This window comes from Oncorhynchus clarkii, chromosome 30, assembly GCF_045791955.1.
Source record: "Oncorhynchus clarkii lewisi isolate Uvic-CL-2024 chromosome 30, UVic_Ocla_1.0, whole genome shotgun sequence".
In the NCBI taxonomy this organism is placed as follows: Eukaryota; Metazoa; Chordata; class Actinopteri; order Salmoniformes; family Salmonidae; genus Oncorhynchus; species Oncorhynchus clarkii.
The window spans coordinates 36,477,484-36,494,591 of record NC_092176.1 but is presented as its reverse complement, the minus strand read 5'-3'; the positions used below and the strand labels follow the sequence as shown (position 1 = coordinate 36,494,591).

General features: G+C 48.1%; 2 protein-coding genes across 2 annotated transcripts in view; one reads left to right on the top strand and one right to left on the bottom strand.

The window, feature by feature from the left end:
* Positions 1–6,992: 6,992 nt before the first annotated feature.
* Positions 6,993–10,571, top strand: LOC139389986 (uncharacterized). Its single transcript, XM_071137054.1, has 4 exons — positions 6,993–7,523; positions 8,802–8,865; positions 9,138–9,258; positions 9,538–10,571. The coding sequence occupies exons 1-4, from the start codon at positions 7,067–7,069 to the stop codon at positions 10,180–10,182; spliced, it is 1,287 nt and encodes a 428-aa protein (XP_070993155.1). The 5' UTR covers positions 6,993–7,066; the 3' UTR covers positions 10,183–10,571.
* Positions 10,572–13,664: 3,093 nt separating this feature from the next.
* Positions 13,665–17,108, bottom strand: part of LOC139389342 (heat shock protein beta-8-like) — an 11,457-nt gene continuing 8,013 nt past the window's right edge. Inside the window, exon 3 of the mRNA XM_071136018.1 lies at positions 13,665–14,982. Coding sequence (XP_070992119.1) covers positions 14,802–14,982 — 181 coding nt within the window. The 3' untranslated portion in view covers positions 13,665–14,801. The remainder of the gene's footprint in view (positions 14,983–17,108) is intronic.

Sequence of the window (17,108 nt, the reverse complement as noted above, 5' to 3'; positions counted from 1 at the left end):
GACTTTACCCATACACTCACTGGACTCTACCCACACACTCACTGGACTCTACCCACACACTCACTGGACTCTACCCACACACTCACTGGACTTTACCCATACACTCACTGGACTCTACCCACACACTCACTGGACTCTACGCACACACTCACTGGACTTTACCCATACACTCACTGGACTCTACCCACACACTCACTGGACTCTACCCACACACTCACTGGACTCTACCCACACACTCACTGGACTCTACCCCCACACTCACTGGACTCTACCCACACACTCACTGGACTCTACCCACACAATCACTGGACTCTACCCATACACTCACTGGACTCTACCCACACACTCACTGGACTCTACCCATACACTTACTGGACTCTACCCATACACTCACTGGACTCTACCCATACACTCACTGGACTCTACCCACACACTCACTGGACTCTACCCACACACTCACTGGACTCTACCCCCACACTCACTGGACTCTACCCATACACTCACTGGACTCTACCCACACACTCACTGGACTCTACCCCCACACTCACTGGAACCTACTCATACACTCACTGGACTCTACCCACACACTCACTGGACTCTAACCACACACTCACTGGACTTTACCCATACACTCAATGGACTCTACCCATACACTCACTGGACTCTACCCACACACTCACTGGACTCTACCCATACACTCACTGGAATCTGCCCACACACAGTGGAGAGAGGCGTGTCCCCGTGTCAGCAGGGGAACAGTGGAGAGGGGCATGTCCCCGTGTCAGCAGGGGAACAGTGGAGAGGGGCGTGTCCCTGTGTCAGCAGGCGACCAGTGGAGAGAGGCGTGTCCACGTGTCAGCAGGGGAACAGTGGAGAGGGGCGTGTCCCCATGTCAGCAGGGGAACAGTGGAGAGGGGCGTGTCCCTGTGTCAGCAGGCGACCAGTGGAGAGAGGCGTGTCCCCGTGTCAGCAGGGGAACAGTTGAGAGGGGCGTGTCCCCGTGTCAGCAGGCGAACAGTGGAGAGGGGCGTGTCCCCGTGTCAGCAGGGGAACAGTGGAGAGGGGCGTGTTCCCGTGTCACCAGGGGAACAGTGGAGAGGGGCGTGTCCCCGTGTCAGCAGGCGAACAGTGGAGAGGGGCGTGTCCCTGAGTCAGCAGGGGAACAGTGGAGAGAGGCGTGTCCCCGTGTCAGCAGGGGAACAGTGGAGAGGGGCGTGTCCCCGTGTCAGCAGGGGAACAGTGGAGAGGGGCGTGTCCCCGTGTAGGCAGGCGAACAGTGGAGAGGGGCGTGTCCCCGTGTCAGCAGGGGAACAGTGGAGAGGGGCGTGTTCCAGTGTCACCAGGGGAACAGTTGAGAGGGGCGTGTCCCCGTGTCAGCAGGCGAACAGTGGAGAGGGGCGTGTCCCCGTGTCAGCAGGTGAACATTGGAGAGGGGCGTGTCCCTGTGTCTGCAGGGGAACAGTGGAGAGGGGGGTGTCCCCGTGTCAGCAGGGGAACAGTGGAAAGGGGTGTGTCCCTGTGTCAGCAGGGGACCAGTGGAGAGGGGCGTGTCTCCGTGTCAGCAGGGGAACAGTTCAGAGGGGCGTGTTCCCGTGTCAGCAGGCAAACAGTGGAGAGGGGCGTGTCCGCGTGTCAGCAGGGGAACAGTGGAGAGAGGCGTGTCCCCGTGTCAGCAGGCGAACAGTGTAGAGGGGCGTGTCCCGTGTCAGCAGGGGAACAGTGGAGTTAGGGGTGTGTCCCTGTGTCAGCAGGGGATCAGTGGAGAGGGGTGTGTCCCTGTGTCAGCAGAGGATCAGTGGAGAGGGGCGTGTCTCCGTGTCAGCAGGGGAACAGTTCAGAGGGGCGTGTCTCCGTGTCAGCAGGGGAACAGGGAGAGGGGCGTGTCCCCGTGTCAGCAGGCGAACAGTTCAGAGGTGCGTGTCCCCGTGTCAGTAGACGAACAGTGGAGAGGGGCGTGTCCCCGTGTCAGCAGAGGAACAATGGAGAGGGGCGTGTCCCCGTGTCAGCAGGGGAACAGTGGAGAGGGGCTTGTCCCCGTGTCAGCAAGTGAACAGTGGAGAGGGAAGTGTCCCCATGTCAGCAGGCGAACAGTGGAGAGGGGCGTGTCCCCGTGTCAGCAGGGGAACAGTGGAGAGGGGCATGTCCCCGTGTCAGCAGGGGAACTGTGGAGAGGGGCGTGTCCCCGTGTCAGCAGGCGAACAGTGGAGAGGGGCGTGTCCCCGTGTCAGCAGGGGAACAGTGGAGAGGGGCGTGTCCACGTGTCAGCAGGGGAATAGTTCAGAGGGGCGTGTCCCCGTGTCAGCAGGGGAACAGTGGAGAGGGGCATGTCCCCGTGTCAGCAGGGGAATAGTTCAGAGGGGCGTGTCCCCTTGTCAGCAGGGGAATAGTTCAGAAAGGCGTGTCCCCGTGTCAGCAGGGGAACAGTGGAGAGGGGCGTGTCCCCGTGTCAGCAGGGGAATAGTTCAGAGGGGCGTGTCCCCGTGTCAGCAGGGGAACAGTGGAGAGGGGCTTGTCCCCGTGTCAGCAGGGGAACAGTGGAGAGGGGCGTGTCCCCGTGTCAGCATGGGAATAGTTCAGAGGGGCGTGTCCTCGTGTCAGCAGGGGAACAGTGGAGAGGGATGTGTCCCCGTGTCAGCAGGGGAACAGTGGAGAGGGGCGTGTCCCCGTGTCAGCAGGCGAACAGTGGAGAGGGGCGTGTCCCCGTGTCAGCAGGGGAACAGTGGAGAGTGGCGTGTCCACGTGTCAGCAGGGGAATAGTTCAGAGGGGCGTGTCCCCGTGTCAGCAGGGGAACAGTGGAGAGGGGCATGTCCCCGTGTCAGCAGGGGAATAGTTCAGAGGGGCGTGTCCCCGTGTCAGCAGGGGAACAGTGGAGAGGGACGTGTCCCCGTGTCAGCAGGGGAACAGTGGAGAGGGGCGTGTCCCCGTGTCAGCAGGCGAACAGTGGAGAGGGGCGTGTCCCCGTGTCAGCAGGGGAACAGTGGAGAGGGGCGTGTCCACGTGTCAGCAGGGGAATAGTTCAGAGGGGCGTGTCCCCGTGTCAGCAGGGGAACAGTGGAGAGGGGCATGTCCCCGTGTCAGCAGGGGAATAGTTCAGAGGGGCGTGTCCCCTTGTCAGCAGGGGAATAGTTCAGAAAGGCGTGTCCCCGTGTCAGCAGGGGAACAGTGGAGAGGGGCGTGTCCCCGTGTCAGCAGGGGAATAGTTCAGAGGGGCGTGTCCCCGTGTCAGCAGGGGAACAGTGGAGAGGGGCTTGTCCCCGTGTCAGCAGGGGAACAGTAGAGAGGGGCGTGTCCCCGTGTCAGCATGGGAATAGTTCAGAGGGGCGTGTCCCCGTGTCAGCAGGGGAACAGTGGAGAGGGACGTGTCCCCGTGTCAGCAGGGGAACAGTGGAGAGGGACGTGTCCCCGTGTCAGCAGGCGAACAGTGGAGAGGGGCGTGTCCCCGTGTCAGCAGGGGAACAGTGGAGAGTGGCGTGTCCACGTGTCAGCAGGGGAATAGTTCAGAGGGGCGTGTCCCCGTGTCAGCAGGGGAACAGTGGAGAGGGGCATGTCCCCGTGTCAGCAGGGGAATAGTTCAGAGGGGCGTGTCCCCTTGTCAGCAGGGGAATAGTTCAGAAAGGCGTGTCCCCGTGTCAGCAGGGGAACAGTGGAGAGGGGCGTGTCCCCGTGTCAGCAGGGGAACAGTGGAGAGGGGCGTGTCAGCAGGGGAACAGTGGAGAGGGGCGTGTCCCCGTGTCAGCAAGGGAACAGAGAGAAGCGGCACCCAGCAGCACAAGGTGGACGTCCGTCCGTCGAGAGGTCCCTAGTCCCCATCCCCTGAGGGTAAGTTCCAGTAACTATAGTTCTGGGGCGTGTTTAGTAATTAGTTTGGGGATGGAGGAGGTTTTTGAGGAATTGCCAACAGCCGTCTCAAGTCAATGTAGTCCATGCAAGCAAACAAATAGTTCACGCAATTCAATTTCACACGTGAGAATGTAAAAAATGAAGTAAAAGGTAATCGTTGCAAACACGTACAATAAAAAAAGCACTCAATAGGCGTGATATAAAATAATATGACCTAATGCGTAATCTAAACATTATGTCAGTCTCTAGTTTAGTAAGAGTCAGTGTCACTTGTGAGACACACATACACTGCATACACTCACAAACAGAAAACACACACACACACACATACACACACTCATATCTATGCCACACACACACTCACACAGACACATTTTCACACTCTTCACTGTTGTCATACACTGCTGCTTCTTTGTTAATTATCTATCCAGATTGCCTGGTCACCTACATGTTCATATTACATCAATTATCTCAACTACATGTTCATATTACCGGGACTCAAGCGTAGGATTGATCACCCTGTCGCTGGCCGCCTTTGGGGAGGGTGTATAGTGTGAAAGGCCGAAACACCCTAGGAACCAAAGGTACCCTACTGACGATGCGCTCCCCAAATTTCACCAGGCTCACTGTTCATTAACTATTGGAAATGCTTGCACAAAGGATAGTAACATCCCATCCTGTGTTCATGGAATCTACCTCAATTATCTCACCTACATGTTCATATTACCTCAATTATCTCACCTACATGTTCATATTACCTCAATTATCTCACCTACATGTTCATATTACCTCAATTATCTCACCTAGATGTTCATATTACCTCAATTATCTCACCTAGATGTTCATATTACCTCAATTATCTCACCTACATGTTCATATTACCTCAATTATCTCACCTACATGTTCATATTACCTCAATTATCTCACCTAGATGTTCACATTACCTCAATTATCTCAACTCTTTCTTACCCCCGCACATTGACTCGGTGCCGGTACTCCCTGTATAAAGCCTCGTTATTGTTATTTTACTGTGTTATTATTTTTTATTATCATATTTGTAGATTTGTCCTACTCTGTTGGGAAAATGCTGGTAAGTATGAATTTCCCTGTTGTATTTGGTGCATGAGACAAATAAACTCAGCAAAAAAAGAAACGTCCCTTTTTCAGGACCCTGTCTTTCAGAGATAATTAATAAAAATCCAAATAACTTCACAGATCTTTATTGTAAAGGGTTTATTAAACACTGTTTCTCATGCTTGTTCAATGAACCATAAACATTTAATGAACTTGCACCTGTGGAACGGTCGTTAAGACACTAACAGCTTACAGACGGTAGGCAATTAAGGTCACAGTTATAAAAGCTTAGGACACTAAAGAGGCCTTTCTACTGACTCTGAAAAACACCAAAAGAAAGATGCCCAGGGCTCATCTGTGTGAACGTGCCTTAGGCCTGCTGCAAGGACGCATGAGGACTACAGATGCGGCCAGGGCAGTAAATTGCAATGTCCGTACTGTGAGATGACTAAGACAGCGCTACAGGGAGACAGGATGGACAACTGATCGTCCTCGCAGTGGCAGACCATGTGTAACAACACATGTACAGTATCTGTACAGGATCGGAACATCCGAACATCACACCTGCGGGACAGGTACAGGATGGCAACAACAACTGCCCGAGTTACACCAGGAACACACAGTCCCTCCAACAGTGCTCAGACTCTCTGCAATAGGCTGAGTCCCATTGAGCAAGTCCCGGATCTCAGTCCCATTGAGCACGTCTGGGACCTGTTGGATCGGAGGGTGAGGACTAGGGTCATACCCCCCAGAACTGTCCAGGAACTTGCAGGTGTCTTGGTGGAAGAGCGCAGTCCATGAGGAGGCGATGCACCTCAGTCCTTAATGCAGCTGGTGGCCGCACCAGATACTGACTGTTACTTTTGATTTTGACCCCCCCTTTGTTCATTATAATACATTATTCCATTTCTGTTAGTGTAACGTGTTCAGTTTATGTCTCAGTTGTTGAATCTTCTGTTATGTTCATACAAATATTTACACATGTTAAGTTTTCTGAAAATAAATGCAGTTGACAGTGAGAGAACATTTATTTTTTTGCTGAGTTTACAATTTGATTTGATTTTGACGCACGCGCACACACACAGGTTGAACTATGTCTATCCCAAAAGATCACGGGAAGCATTTCATGTTCCAAAACAAACACAAACTGACACAGCAGGGCATCTAAATGAGCGGGTCAACTCTCAAGACAGAGACTGATGCCCGGTTGGAAAAACAACCTTCCTTCCTCCCTACCTTGAAGTAATTACTAATCTAACACAAGGTGTAAGCAACGGTTCTATCACATAGTTTTCACCAGTCCAACTATATCAGATAAGAGATTTGTTCAGGAAAGGTAGGAAGGAAGGACGCAAGGGAGGAAGGAAGTATTTAAGAAGGGCCTGAATTACACACCCTTCAACACACAGCTGAGGACCCCTAGTTACCAGAGAGAGAATGAAGATCACTGGGACGTGAGAAGGTTGACCGGGTCTGTCACAGCCTGGGCTGGGCCTCGACAACACCTTCTTCACCTCACCTCATACACACACACACACGCACGCACGCACGCACGCACACACGCGCACACACACACACACACACACACACACACACACACACACACACACACACACACACACACTGAGACATGATAAGTATAGCAGCTCTTCTACCTCATCTGGAGTCATCCAGCAGCTATTTGCCATTTCCCCCTCACAGTTATAAATACATCTAATTAGTTCTGTTTCTGGTTTTGCCCAAATGGCACCCTATTCCCTATATAATGCACTACTCCTGACCAAAGCCCTTTTGACTAGCACCCTAAAGGAGTGCACTATAAAGGGAATAGGTTTCCATTTGTTATGCACTCTGTGTATCCCCCCTTCCCCTGGGCCTGTCTACAGAGAGGTAACAGCTCTGACTCCTAGGTGCACCTATCACCTCGCCCTCACATTCCCCTCTCATAAGATAACTGTTACTGCTTATGAAGTGCTAAAACAGACAGGGTGGGTATATAAAGAGCCCCAGAGACATCTCTGTCTTCGCTGCACAGTGTTGCTTCTCTTCTGCGACCCTCTCCTCCTGTATCGTTACAGTTAGCACTCCAGCATTTTTTACTTGCTGTGGGTCTCTCTCTCTCTCTCCAACCCTGTAACATTTTTCTGAACCATGACCGAGCAGACCAAAGCAGCGGCCCCGTCGGCACCAGGGGCCCCATCACGTCCTCACTACTCTAGGGACTTCTTCTGGTCCCCCCTGTGGAGCTGGTGGCAGCAGCCCACCCCTAGCAGCCTCCTTCCCAACCAGGATTTCGGCCTGCCACCGTTCCTAGAGGCCGGTGACCTCCGTGACCTCAGCTGGATGGATAACATCCATAGACTCCTGGCAGCCAGCTCCTGGACTGGGTACATTCCCTCTCTGCCCCTCTTGGTGCCCTCCTTTCCAGCCCCGGCCTCCTCAATGCACCAGCTAGCCCCCAAGCTGAGCAGGGTAGAGTCTGCAGGGTTGAAGGGGCTGTCGGAGGTCCGGGTGGAGGGGCACAATTGGAGGATCACCCTGGATGTCAGTCACTTCTCCCCCGCAGAGATCACTCTCAGAACCCGCAGCGGCTTCCTGGAGATCGGAGGTAGGCCTAACTGTTCTGAAACTATATTGAAATGCTCCTGTAATGACATAGCATAGATACTGGGTCTATTTAAACTGAAATGCCTCAGTTATGTTATAGCGCCATAGACACAATCAATTTAAACTAAAATGTTGCTGAGTTGAATCCATCAATCAATCAAAATACCTTTTTACAATAGCAGACGTCACAAAGTGCTTTACAGAAACCCAGGGAACAAGCTTGCCGATACAGAAGCACAGTGGCTAGGAAAAACTCCCTAGAAAGGCAGGGACCTAGGAAGAAACCTAGAGAGGAACCAGGCTCTGAGGAGTGGCCAGTCCTCTTCTGGCTGTGCCGGGTGGAGATTATAACACTACATGGCCATTAAGGCGAGATTGAGTTTGTTTGTTTGAGTTATTATCTACCACACTGTCTCAGTGTTGTCTAGCTCCACCACACTGTCTCAGTGTTGCCTAACTCCACCCTGCTGTCTAAGTGTTGTCTAGCTCCACCCTACTGTCTCAGTGTTGTCTAGCTCCACCCTGCTGTCTCAGTGTTGTCTAGCTCCACCACACTGTCTCAGTGTTGCCTAACTCCACCCTGCTGTCTCAGTGTTGTCTAGCTCCACCCTACTGTCTCAGTGTTGTCTAGCTCCACCCTGCTGTCTCAGTGTTGTCTAGCTCCACCCTGCTGTCTCAGTGTTGTCTATCACCACCCTGCTGTCTCGGTGTTGTCTATCACCACCCTGCTGTCTCAGTGTTGTCTAGCTCCACCCTGCTGTCTCAGTGTTGTCTAGCAACCCCCTGCTGTCTCAGTGTTGTCTAGCAACACCCTGCTGTCTCAGTGTTGTCTAGCTCCACCCTGCTGTCTCAGTGTTGCCTAGCTCCACCCTGCTGTCTCAGTGTTGTCTAGCTCCACCCTGCTGTCTCAGTGTTGTCTAGCAACCCCCTGCTGTCTCAGTGTTGTCTAGCAACACCCTGCTGTCTCAGTGTTGTCTAGCAACCCCCTGCTGTCCCAGTGTTGTCTAGCAACACCCTGCTGTCTCAGTGTTGTCTAGCAACCCCCTGCTGTCTCAGTGTTGTCTAGCTCCACCCTGCTGTCTCAGTGTTGTCTAGCTCCACCCTGCTGTCTCAGTGTTTCCTAGCACCACCCTGCTGTCTCAGTGTTGTCTAGCTCCATACTGCTGTCTCAGTGTTGCCTAGCTCCACCCTGCTCTCTCAGTGTTGTCTAGCCCCACTGTGGGTCTCCATATTATTAGTATTATTCATATTTCTAATATAGTTGATATTTCATCCTCAGGGACTCATGAAGAGAGACCAGATGAGCATGGTTTTGTTGCTAGACGTTTCACCAGGAGATACATGTAAGTTTCCAAGCTGATAGATTTTCAACACGGTGTGTGAGAAATGTTTTTCAGCTTCAACAGTTGATGTTGTAGAATACAATGCAGCTAGGAGAAATGTTTTGAGTTCAATTTACTGTCCTTTACACCAACATGAAGCAATATACATAACAATTGCATGTTAACTGTATGGATACTGTATTTATCAGCATTATGACACAATACAACTGTTTTGTACATACAACTTACGATACTGTGTTGTGTAAATGTTAAAGGGTGTTGTGCTTTCCCAGGCTGCCGATAGGTATTGTCTCTAAGACCATACGATCCTCTCTGTCCGGCGATGGAATTCTGACTGTAGAGGCTTCACTTCCTGATCCCAGCATCCCCGATGACATCATCATTCCCATTCAGGTAACAAGGGGTGAAACTCATAACACCTCAACTGTATATGTGATACTCATTGTTTACATCACGTCCTGGCCTTGGACACTGAAAAGAAAGTATAGCATAGGAAGTAGGAAGCGTTGGTATTTCCTAGTTTTCCTGGTAATCTGTCCATGTCCATGTCATGTCCTGTTTATTATTTTCTGTCATGTACATTAGAAGGACAAAGTTAGAACACAAATGACCTTTAATTCTAATGTGTGTCCTTCCTGTATTTTCTTTACTGCTGCTTGTCACACTACGAAGGTGGAGAAGGAGACCATAAGAGAAGAGGGAGAGGAGGGTGGAGCTAAGCCAGAGGAGACTACCGTAGCTGACACAGACTCCCAGCCTTTTCCATCTGCCCCTGCTGTGGCCCCTGTAACCCTGGAGGCGCCTGACTTCACTCCCGCAGATCCTGGCACCATGCTTCCCACAGAGGCACCCAAGGATGGGGACAAGTTAGCACAGGAGGTCCCTGGTGAAGAGGCTCAGCCAGACAGCGCCACAGCTGGGCCAAAGAGCCACAAGGAAGGGAGAGGAGGAGCAGAGGAGGGGGAGACACACACTAAGCCAGCTGGAGAGATGGAGACCCACCCCCGAGAGCATGCAGATAAAGAGGGAAAAGAGGGAGAAGGGCTTCTAGATCCCACAGAGCCTTTTGAGCACCTTGATGCCCCTGACTCCCCAGACACAGTCACGTCCGACCGTGGGGAACACAAAACAGACCCAGCCCAAGACCATGACGAAGAGCCCCAGCACTCGGAGGGCTCAGGGGAGGCAGCCGAGGCCCCGCCCCAACCTGAGGAGCACAAGCCAGGCATGAGTCCATCAGAGGAGGGGGCCCACCACTCTCAGGAGCTGGAAGTTCCAGAGCACCCTGATATGGAGCAACAGGCATACACCAAGTAGAGAGAGAGAGAGAGAGAGAGAGAGAGCGAGAGAGAGAGAGAGCGAGAGAGAGAGAGAGAGCGAGGGGGGTGAGACGTGACTGAGAGAGAGAGAGAGACATGGCTGTAATTTCATAAGGAATTTGCTAAGATTCAAAACATCCATCCCAAGCGCCTGCATTCTGCAGACTTCCTCTTTAGGAATAGCCTGGTCCCAGATCTGTTTGTTCAACCAATTGTAGACAATGACCATAAGAATTGGCAAGACAGCACAATCAGATCTGGGACCGGGCTACTTCTTCACCAGCTAGCAGCAAAAGCTTGCATAATAACCCTGATTCTATCAATGTGCGTGTGAGTGAAGAACCACACACTGTTACTGTGACCATGCACTGTTTGGAGCTCCAATAAACCAATAGCAAATGAAAAAGCTAATGCTAATCCTGTTGTCGTTCATTTTGTTACAATCATTTACATTTACATTTACATTTTAGTCATTTAGCATACACACTTTTCCAGAGCGACTTACCATCAATATTCCATATGTTTTGGTATTCCTTGTGTGATCATATTGACGAAGCCACCTAAAAAAATAACCTTTTCTAGTTGATAATCACATGCATACAGTTACCGTTGAGATAATGAAGATTCATTAATTATAATGCATTTAAAGGAGTAGACAAACATCATACAGTATGTTTGCACAGCTGGGTTTTACAGTACATGTGTCAGTTCAGGATGAGCAACTTGGCCAAGGAGACGACCATGGTTTTGATCATAGCTACAATACAACATCACATTGGAAGGGTTTTAGCTCCACTCAGTAAAATAGGAGGATAAAACATATTTGTTGACAGAATCAGAATGAATTCTAGCGATAACTAGAAGCCTATTCTCAGGACATCCCCAAAATTCGAATTCTAACACTGTGCCTTCAAAACACCTTAATCTGAATACAACACTAATTTGTGTGACACAGCAAGCGACATAATCCTCCAATTGTTCACCCTGAAGTGAAATAACTAATCTAGAAATGCCCTCTTATTGCCCCTCACCCTTGGCAGTGACAAACTCCCCTGTATTCATCCTTGGGTTGCATCCCAAATGTAACCCTATAGACTTCATGTATAGTGCACAACGTTTGACCAGAGCCCTATGGACCGTGATTGGTTCATTATAAAGGGAAAGGGTGCCACTTGAAACACACACCAATACAGTGCATTCGGAAATGATTTAGACCATTTTACTTTTTCCACATTTTGTTACGTTACAGCCTTATTCTAAAATGGATTAAATAAATGTTGATCCTCAGCAGTCTACACACAATACCCCATAATGACATCACAATACCCCATAATGACATCACAATACCCCATAATGACATCACAATACCCCATAATGACATCACAATACCCCATAATGACAAAGTTGAAACAGGTTTTCAGAAATGCATTAAAAGAAAAATGCAAGTCGGAAGTTTACGTACTGTCACGTTCTGACCTTTATTTCCTTTGTTTTGTATTTATTTAGTATGGTCAGGGCGTGAGTTGGGTGGGCAGTCTATGTTTGTTTTTCTATGTTTTGGGTTATTACTATGTTTCGGCCTAGTATGGTTCTCAATCAGAGGCAGGTGTCATTAGTTGTCTCTGATTGAGAATCATACTTAGGTAGCCTGGGTTGCACTGTTTGTTTGTGGGTGATTGTCTATGTTAGTGGCTTGTGTCAGCACAGGTCTCATTTTGTAGCTTCACGGTCGAATTTGGTTTATTGTTTTTGTTACTATTTTGTATAGTGTTCAGTCTTTCTTTATTAAAGATTTACCATGGACACTTACCACGCCGCATATTGGTCCTCTGATCCTTTTCGCCTCTCCTCTTCAGATGAAGAGGAGGACGACCGTGACACATACACCTTTGCCAAATACATTTAAACTCAGTTTTTCACAATTCCTGACATTTAATCCTAGTAAAAATTCCCTGTCTTAGGTCAGTTAGGATCACCACTTTATTTTAAGAAAGTGAAATGTCAGAATAATAGTAGAGAGAATGATTTATATCATCTTTTATTTCTTTCATCACATTCCCAGTGGGTCAGAAGTTTACATGCACTCAATTAGTATTTGGTAGCATTGCCTTTAAATTGTTTAGGTCAAATGTTTCGGGTAGACTTCCACCAGCTTCCCACAATAAGTTGGGTGAATTTTGGCCCATTCCTCCTGACAGAGCTGGTGTAACTGAGTCAGGTTTGTAGGCCTCCTGGCTAGCACATGCTTTTTCAATTCTGTCCACACATTTTCAATAGGATTGAGGTCAGGGCTTTGTGATGGCAAATCCAATATTTTGACTTTGTTGTCCTTAAGCCATTTTGCCACAACTTTGGAAGTATGCTTGGGGTCATTGTCCATTTGGAAGACCCATTTGTGAACAAGCTTTAACTTCCTGACTGATGTCTTGAGATGTTGCTTCAATATATCCACATAATTTTCTCTCCTTATGATGCCGTCTATTTTGTGAAGTCCACCAGTCCCTCCTGCAGCAAAGCACCCCCACAACATGATGCTGCCTCCCGCGTGCTTCACAGTTGGGATGGTGTTCCCTTTTTCCTCCAAACATAACGATGGTCATTATGGCCAAACAGTTCTATTACTGTTTCATCAGACCAGAGGACATTTCTCCAAAAAGTACAATCTTTGTCACCATGTGCAATTGCAAACCGTAGTCTGTCTTTTTTATGGCAGATTTGGAGCAGTGGCTTCTTCCTTGCTGAGCGGCCTTTCAGATTATGACGATTATAGGACTCGTTTTACTGTGGATATAGATACTTTTGTACCCGTTTCCTCCAGCATCTTCACAAGGTCCTTTTGTCACGCCCTGGCCTTCATGGGCATTCTATGTTCATTTTCTATGTTTTGGATTTCTTTGTTTGGCCGGGTGTGGTTCTCAAGCAGAGGCAGCTGTGTATCATTGTCTCTGATTGAGAACCATACTTAGGTAGCCTTTTCCTACTGGGTTTTTGTGGGTAGTTAATTTCTGTTTAGTGTTTTTCACCTTGCAGGACTGTTTTGTGTTTTCCCTTTGTTGTTTTTGTTTATTCAGTGTTCAGTTCATTAAAGAAATATGAACACTTACCACGCTGCACCTTGGTCCTTCTTCCACCAACAGTCGTTACACCTTTGCTGTTTTTCTGGGATTGATTTGCACTTTTCGCACCAAAGTACATTCATCTCTATGAGACAGAACACGTCTCCTTCCTGAGTGGTATGGCGGCTTTGTCATTATGGGGTATTGTGTGTAGATTGAGAAGAAAAAAACGATGTAATCAATTTTAGAAGGCTGTAAAGTAATAATATGTAGAAAAAGTCAAGGGGTCTGAATACTTTCCAAATGCACTGATATGTTACCCAATTACTGTTGTTGGGCACTGTCAGACGGACATCTTGGACTCTGGCCTAAACATTACATGGCACAAATCCACAGAACAAAACACACAGATGTGAACAAATACTGGGATTTATGGGAGGTTTTATTGCATAAACAAATACAATGATATCAAGAAGAGGGACGAGAGGGAGAAGGAGAGGAGGGAGGGATGGGAGAGAGAGTGGAGGAGGAGGAGGGAGGTGAGGAGAGAGGGATGGGAGAAGTCTGGCAAAAAGTTTATTACCTTTGTACCAAGAACCAACACAACATCATTATCACATGTACAAATAAAAAAATGCAAAGAACATAATTTTGTAAGACCTCTAGTTAGGGCAATTACGGCACTTGAATAGACCGGATCGGTATATATGGTAGGTAAGCTACAGTGCAATTTATTTACAGTCAGTCACCTACATTGGGGTATAATACAATACCAACACACACTATAACACACTATAACGATAATGAGACTATGAGACTCTTCCCACTCAGTCATATTGTACGACTTCCTTATGAATTTCAATGAGCTTCTTTAATTTACCCATTCAACATAATATGATTGACAACGGATCAATTACACTTAAAATACATTGCATGATGCATATCTGTCAGATAACGTGTGAAATACTGAAGGGAGACATGACATTACGGACCGACCCAGGTAGACGGGGCTCCCAGCCTTGAGCCAGCCTCTGTCTGTATCTGAACAGGTCAGTTCAGCACTGCATATACCTGGGACGGCATAGAATGGATACCACGCTGTACTAGTATAGTGTAGCAATGCTACTGTGAGACAGTGGGATTGATTTAGTTTGTGACTTGTAATTAAATTGGTGCGAGAACCAAGCAGCATGGCTACCAAGAGATACACAAAAATATATATTTTTAGGGGGATGATTGAGAGATTACTTTACACTCAAAATGAAAATCAGGGTGTTTCTTTGGCACCCTATTCCCTATATAGGGGTCAGAAGTAGTCTACAAAGGGAATAGAGTGATGTAGGATGCTACAACATATGCTGAGGGTCTCCAAGACTTTGAACATGTTAGCTCTTCCTCTACTCTGCTGGATGCTCAATTATGGAGTTGCATTAGTGCCAATAATCAAAAAAAAATGATTTTTGGGTCAAATGTGGCTCTGTACGTCATGGTTAACCCGAATGGGGGGCCCGGGGTGAGCCTGTGTCCCCCCAGGGAAGAGAGCTCGGTCCTGGGCTTCGTCCTAGACCATGGCGGCCTCCTGGGGCCTGGCCTCTTGGCTCTGGCTGGCCTCCTCCATCTCTCCCTGGGGACCTTCGTTACTGAAGAGGTAGTAGGGAGGGCTCTGCCGCGCCTCGATGATCAACACCCCCTCTGGCGACAAGGAGGCGAAGACCGTCACAGGGTCAACGTCGGTTGGAATCCTGGGAAGGAGAGAGAAAGAGAGAACACATGTGAGAGACTCGTACATAAGACGTTTAAGCTTGAGGGTCTTGAAAAGGTTGGTAACTATAACAACAGAGAGAACAGGTGTGAGAGAAAGAGCAAAAAAAAAAAATGAAGTGTACACCCCTGTGCTTGGACATCTTAAAAACATGAACCTCACCACAGCAGTACGGCAAATACCGTTCGGTGCCAAGACACAGATTTGATTGACATCTTGTCGACAGCCTCCAGTTATATACAGAGGATTTAACACTGTCTCATAACAGCCTCCAGTTATAAACAGAGGATTTAACACTATCAGTTATAAACAGAGGGTGTAAAACTGTCCGTGAGGAGAAACCTTGGCTGCAGATTAAATCGTAATCTCACACCCCAGAGATGTAAAATGTAAATGTAGTTTCCAGGGTTTCATTAAAATGTTCTGGCTGCCATCATCTTTGTGGCGCCATGAGGGAGAGAATAATAAAGAAGAATAAGGAGAAATGAGACGGACTCGCTCCAGGCGCAGGATTGAGAAATAAAGATTCCAATTATACATAAAATGGCTGCCTGATGCAAAGTTTATTATCACCTGCAATTTCCATCTACATACTTTTCTAACCAGCTCATCCCAACAGCCAGGTGGACGGGTAGCAGACAATTTTAAGTTTTTCTTTCTCCATTTTCCTCCACGGTTTTTGTACTGAAAATATAATACATACTTTATATGACTAGATTAGCATAAATGGCTTCCTCATAAATGTGTAGTGAGAGAGGGAAAGAGAGAGAGAGAGAAAGAAAGAAAGAGGGAAATGAGAAAGAGAGAGAGAAATAGAGCAAGAGAGATTCAGTGAGATATTGTTACCTTCTGTGAAAATGTTTAAGAGAATTCTAAAGGAAAGAGAGGGAGAGAGAACGAGAGAACGAGGAAGAGACAGAGTGTAGAGCGAGAGAGAGAGAGAGACAGAGAGTTTAGAGAGAGGGAGAGATACATTTATTTAGTTAGAGTGAGAGAAAGAGAGAGAGTGTGAAAGAGAGAGAGAGAAATGAGTTCTGTGTTGACAGGAATAAAAGTGAGATACAGTATTACCTTCCGTCAAAATGTTTAGGAGAATTCTGAAGGATGGAGAGAGGAGGACTTGTGTGATTGGACCAATATGAGATAAACTGACAGAGCTTGAAATGGTATCCTATTCCCTATGTAGTGCACTGCTTTTAACCAGTCAGAATGCACCGGTCAGAATTAGTGCACTATTTAGGGAATCGGTTGCTTTTTTGGACACAGCCCTGCTATGATTGGACCAATAGGAGATAAACAGACAGAGATTCAAAGATGACCTTGGAGAAGATAGGAAATACAGTATCATTGGAAGATAGCCCAGACAGAAGTATACTGTATGGCTCTGGGTTTGAGATAGAACTAGCCTTGTATCCCACAAACGTCAATGTGGTATTTATTAACCTATACTGAGCTTTGTCCTTGTCTTTTCTCACTTATGACACTGTAGTAGCATGTCCCATCCCATAACAATTCTAAACACACATTCTCGTCATAGTCATATGTGTGACCTTGCTTACAGATGCTAACGTTGTCAGTCAGATAAATTGCGAGAGAGAGAGAGAAAGAAAGAAAGACAGAGAGTGAGAGATAGAGAGTAGCCAGAGAGAGAGAAATAAAGACAGACCCACAGACAGAGAGAGAGAGAGAGAGAGAGAGAGAGAGAGAGAGAGAGAGAGAAGAGAAGAGAAGAGAAAACACCAGAAGGACCGAGAGAGAGGGAGGGGAGAGAAAGAGCGAGAACGAACGAGAGACAGCGACCCCAAATGGACTGGTATCTGGTCTTTGTCAAGGAGCATGGCCAAATGAAGGCCTCCGTCCATCCGTCACAGGAGTTTCCATATGAGCTGCCAAGTGTTCCTAGGTCCTTAAATAAACAACCCAGCCTCACAGGCCTAGACCTAGAGTCTACCCTCCATTTCATTAGCATAACCCCTATACAGTCTACCATCTTCACACACAACAGACAATTGCTTGTCTATAAGACAGGAGTTCAAGGAGGCCAGTGACCAATGGATAGAAGGGAAAGAGTGAGGGGAAAGAGATCCCTCAGACACACTCATGTGT

Bases quoted from the DNA above. Each gene is read 5' to 3' on its own strand.
- LOC139389986 (XM_071137054.1), top strand. From the start codon at position 7,067: ATGACCGAGCAGACCAAAGCAGCGGCCCCGTCGGCACCAGGGGCCCCA. The intron at 7,524-8,801 runs GTAGGCCTAACT...TTTCATCCTCAG, and splicing joins CGGCTTCCTGGAGATCGGAG to GGACTCATGAAGAGAGACCA. The intron at 9,259-9,537 runs GTAACAAGGGGT...CACACTACGAAG, and splicing joins ACATCATCATTCCCATTCAG to GTGGAGAAGGAGACCATAAG.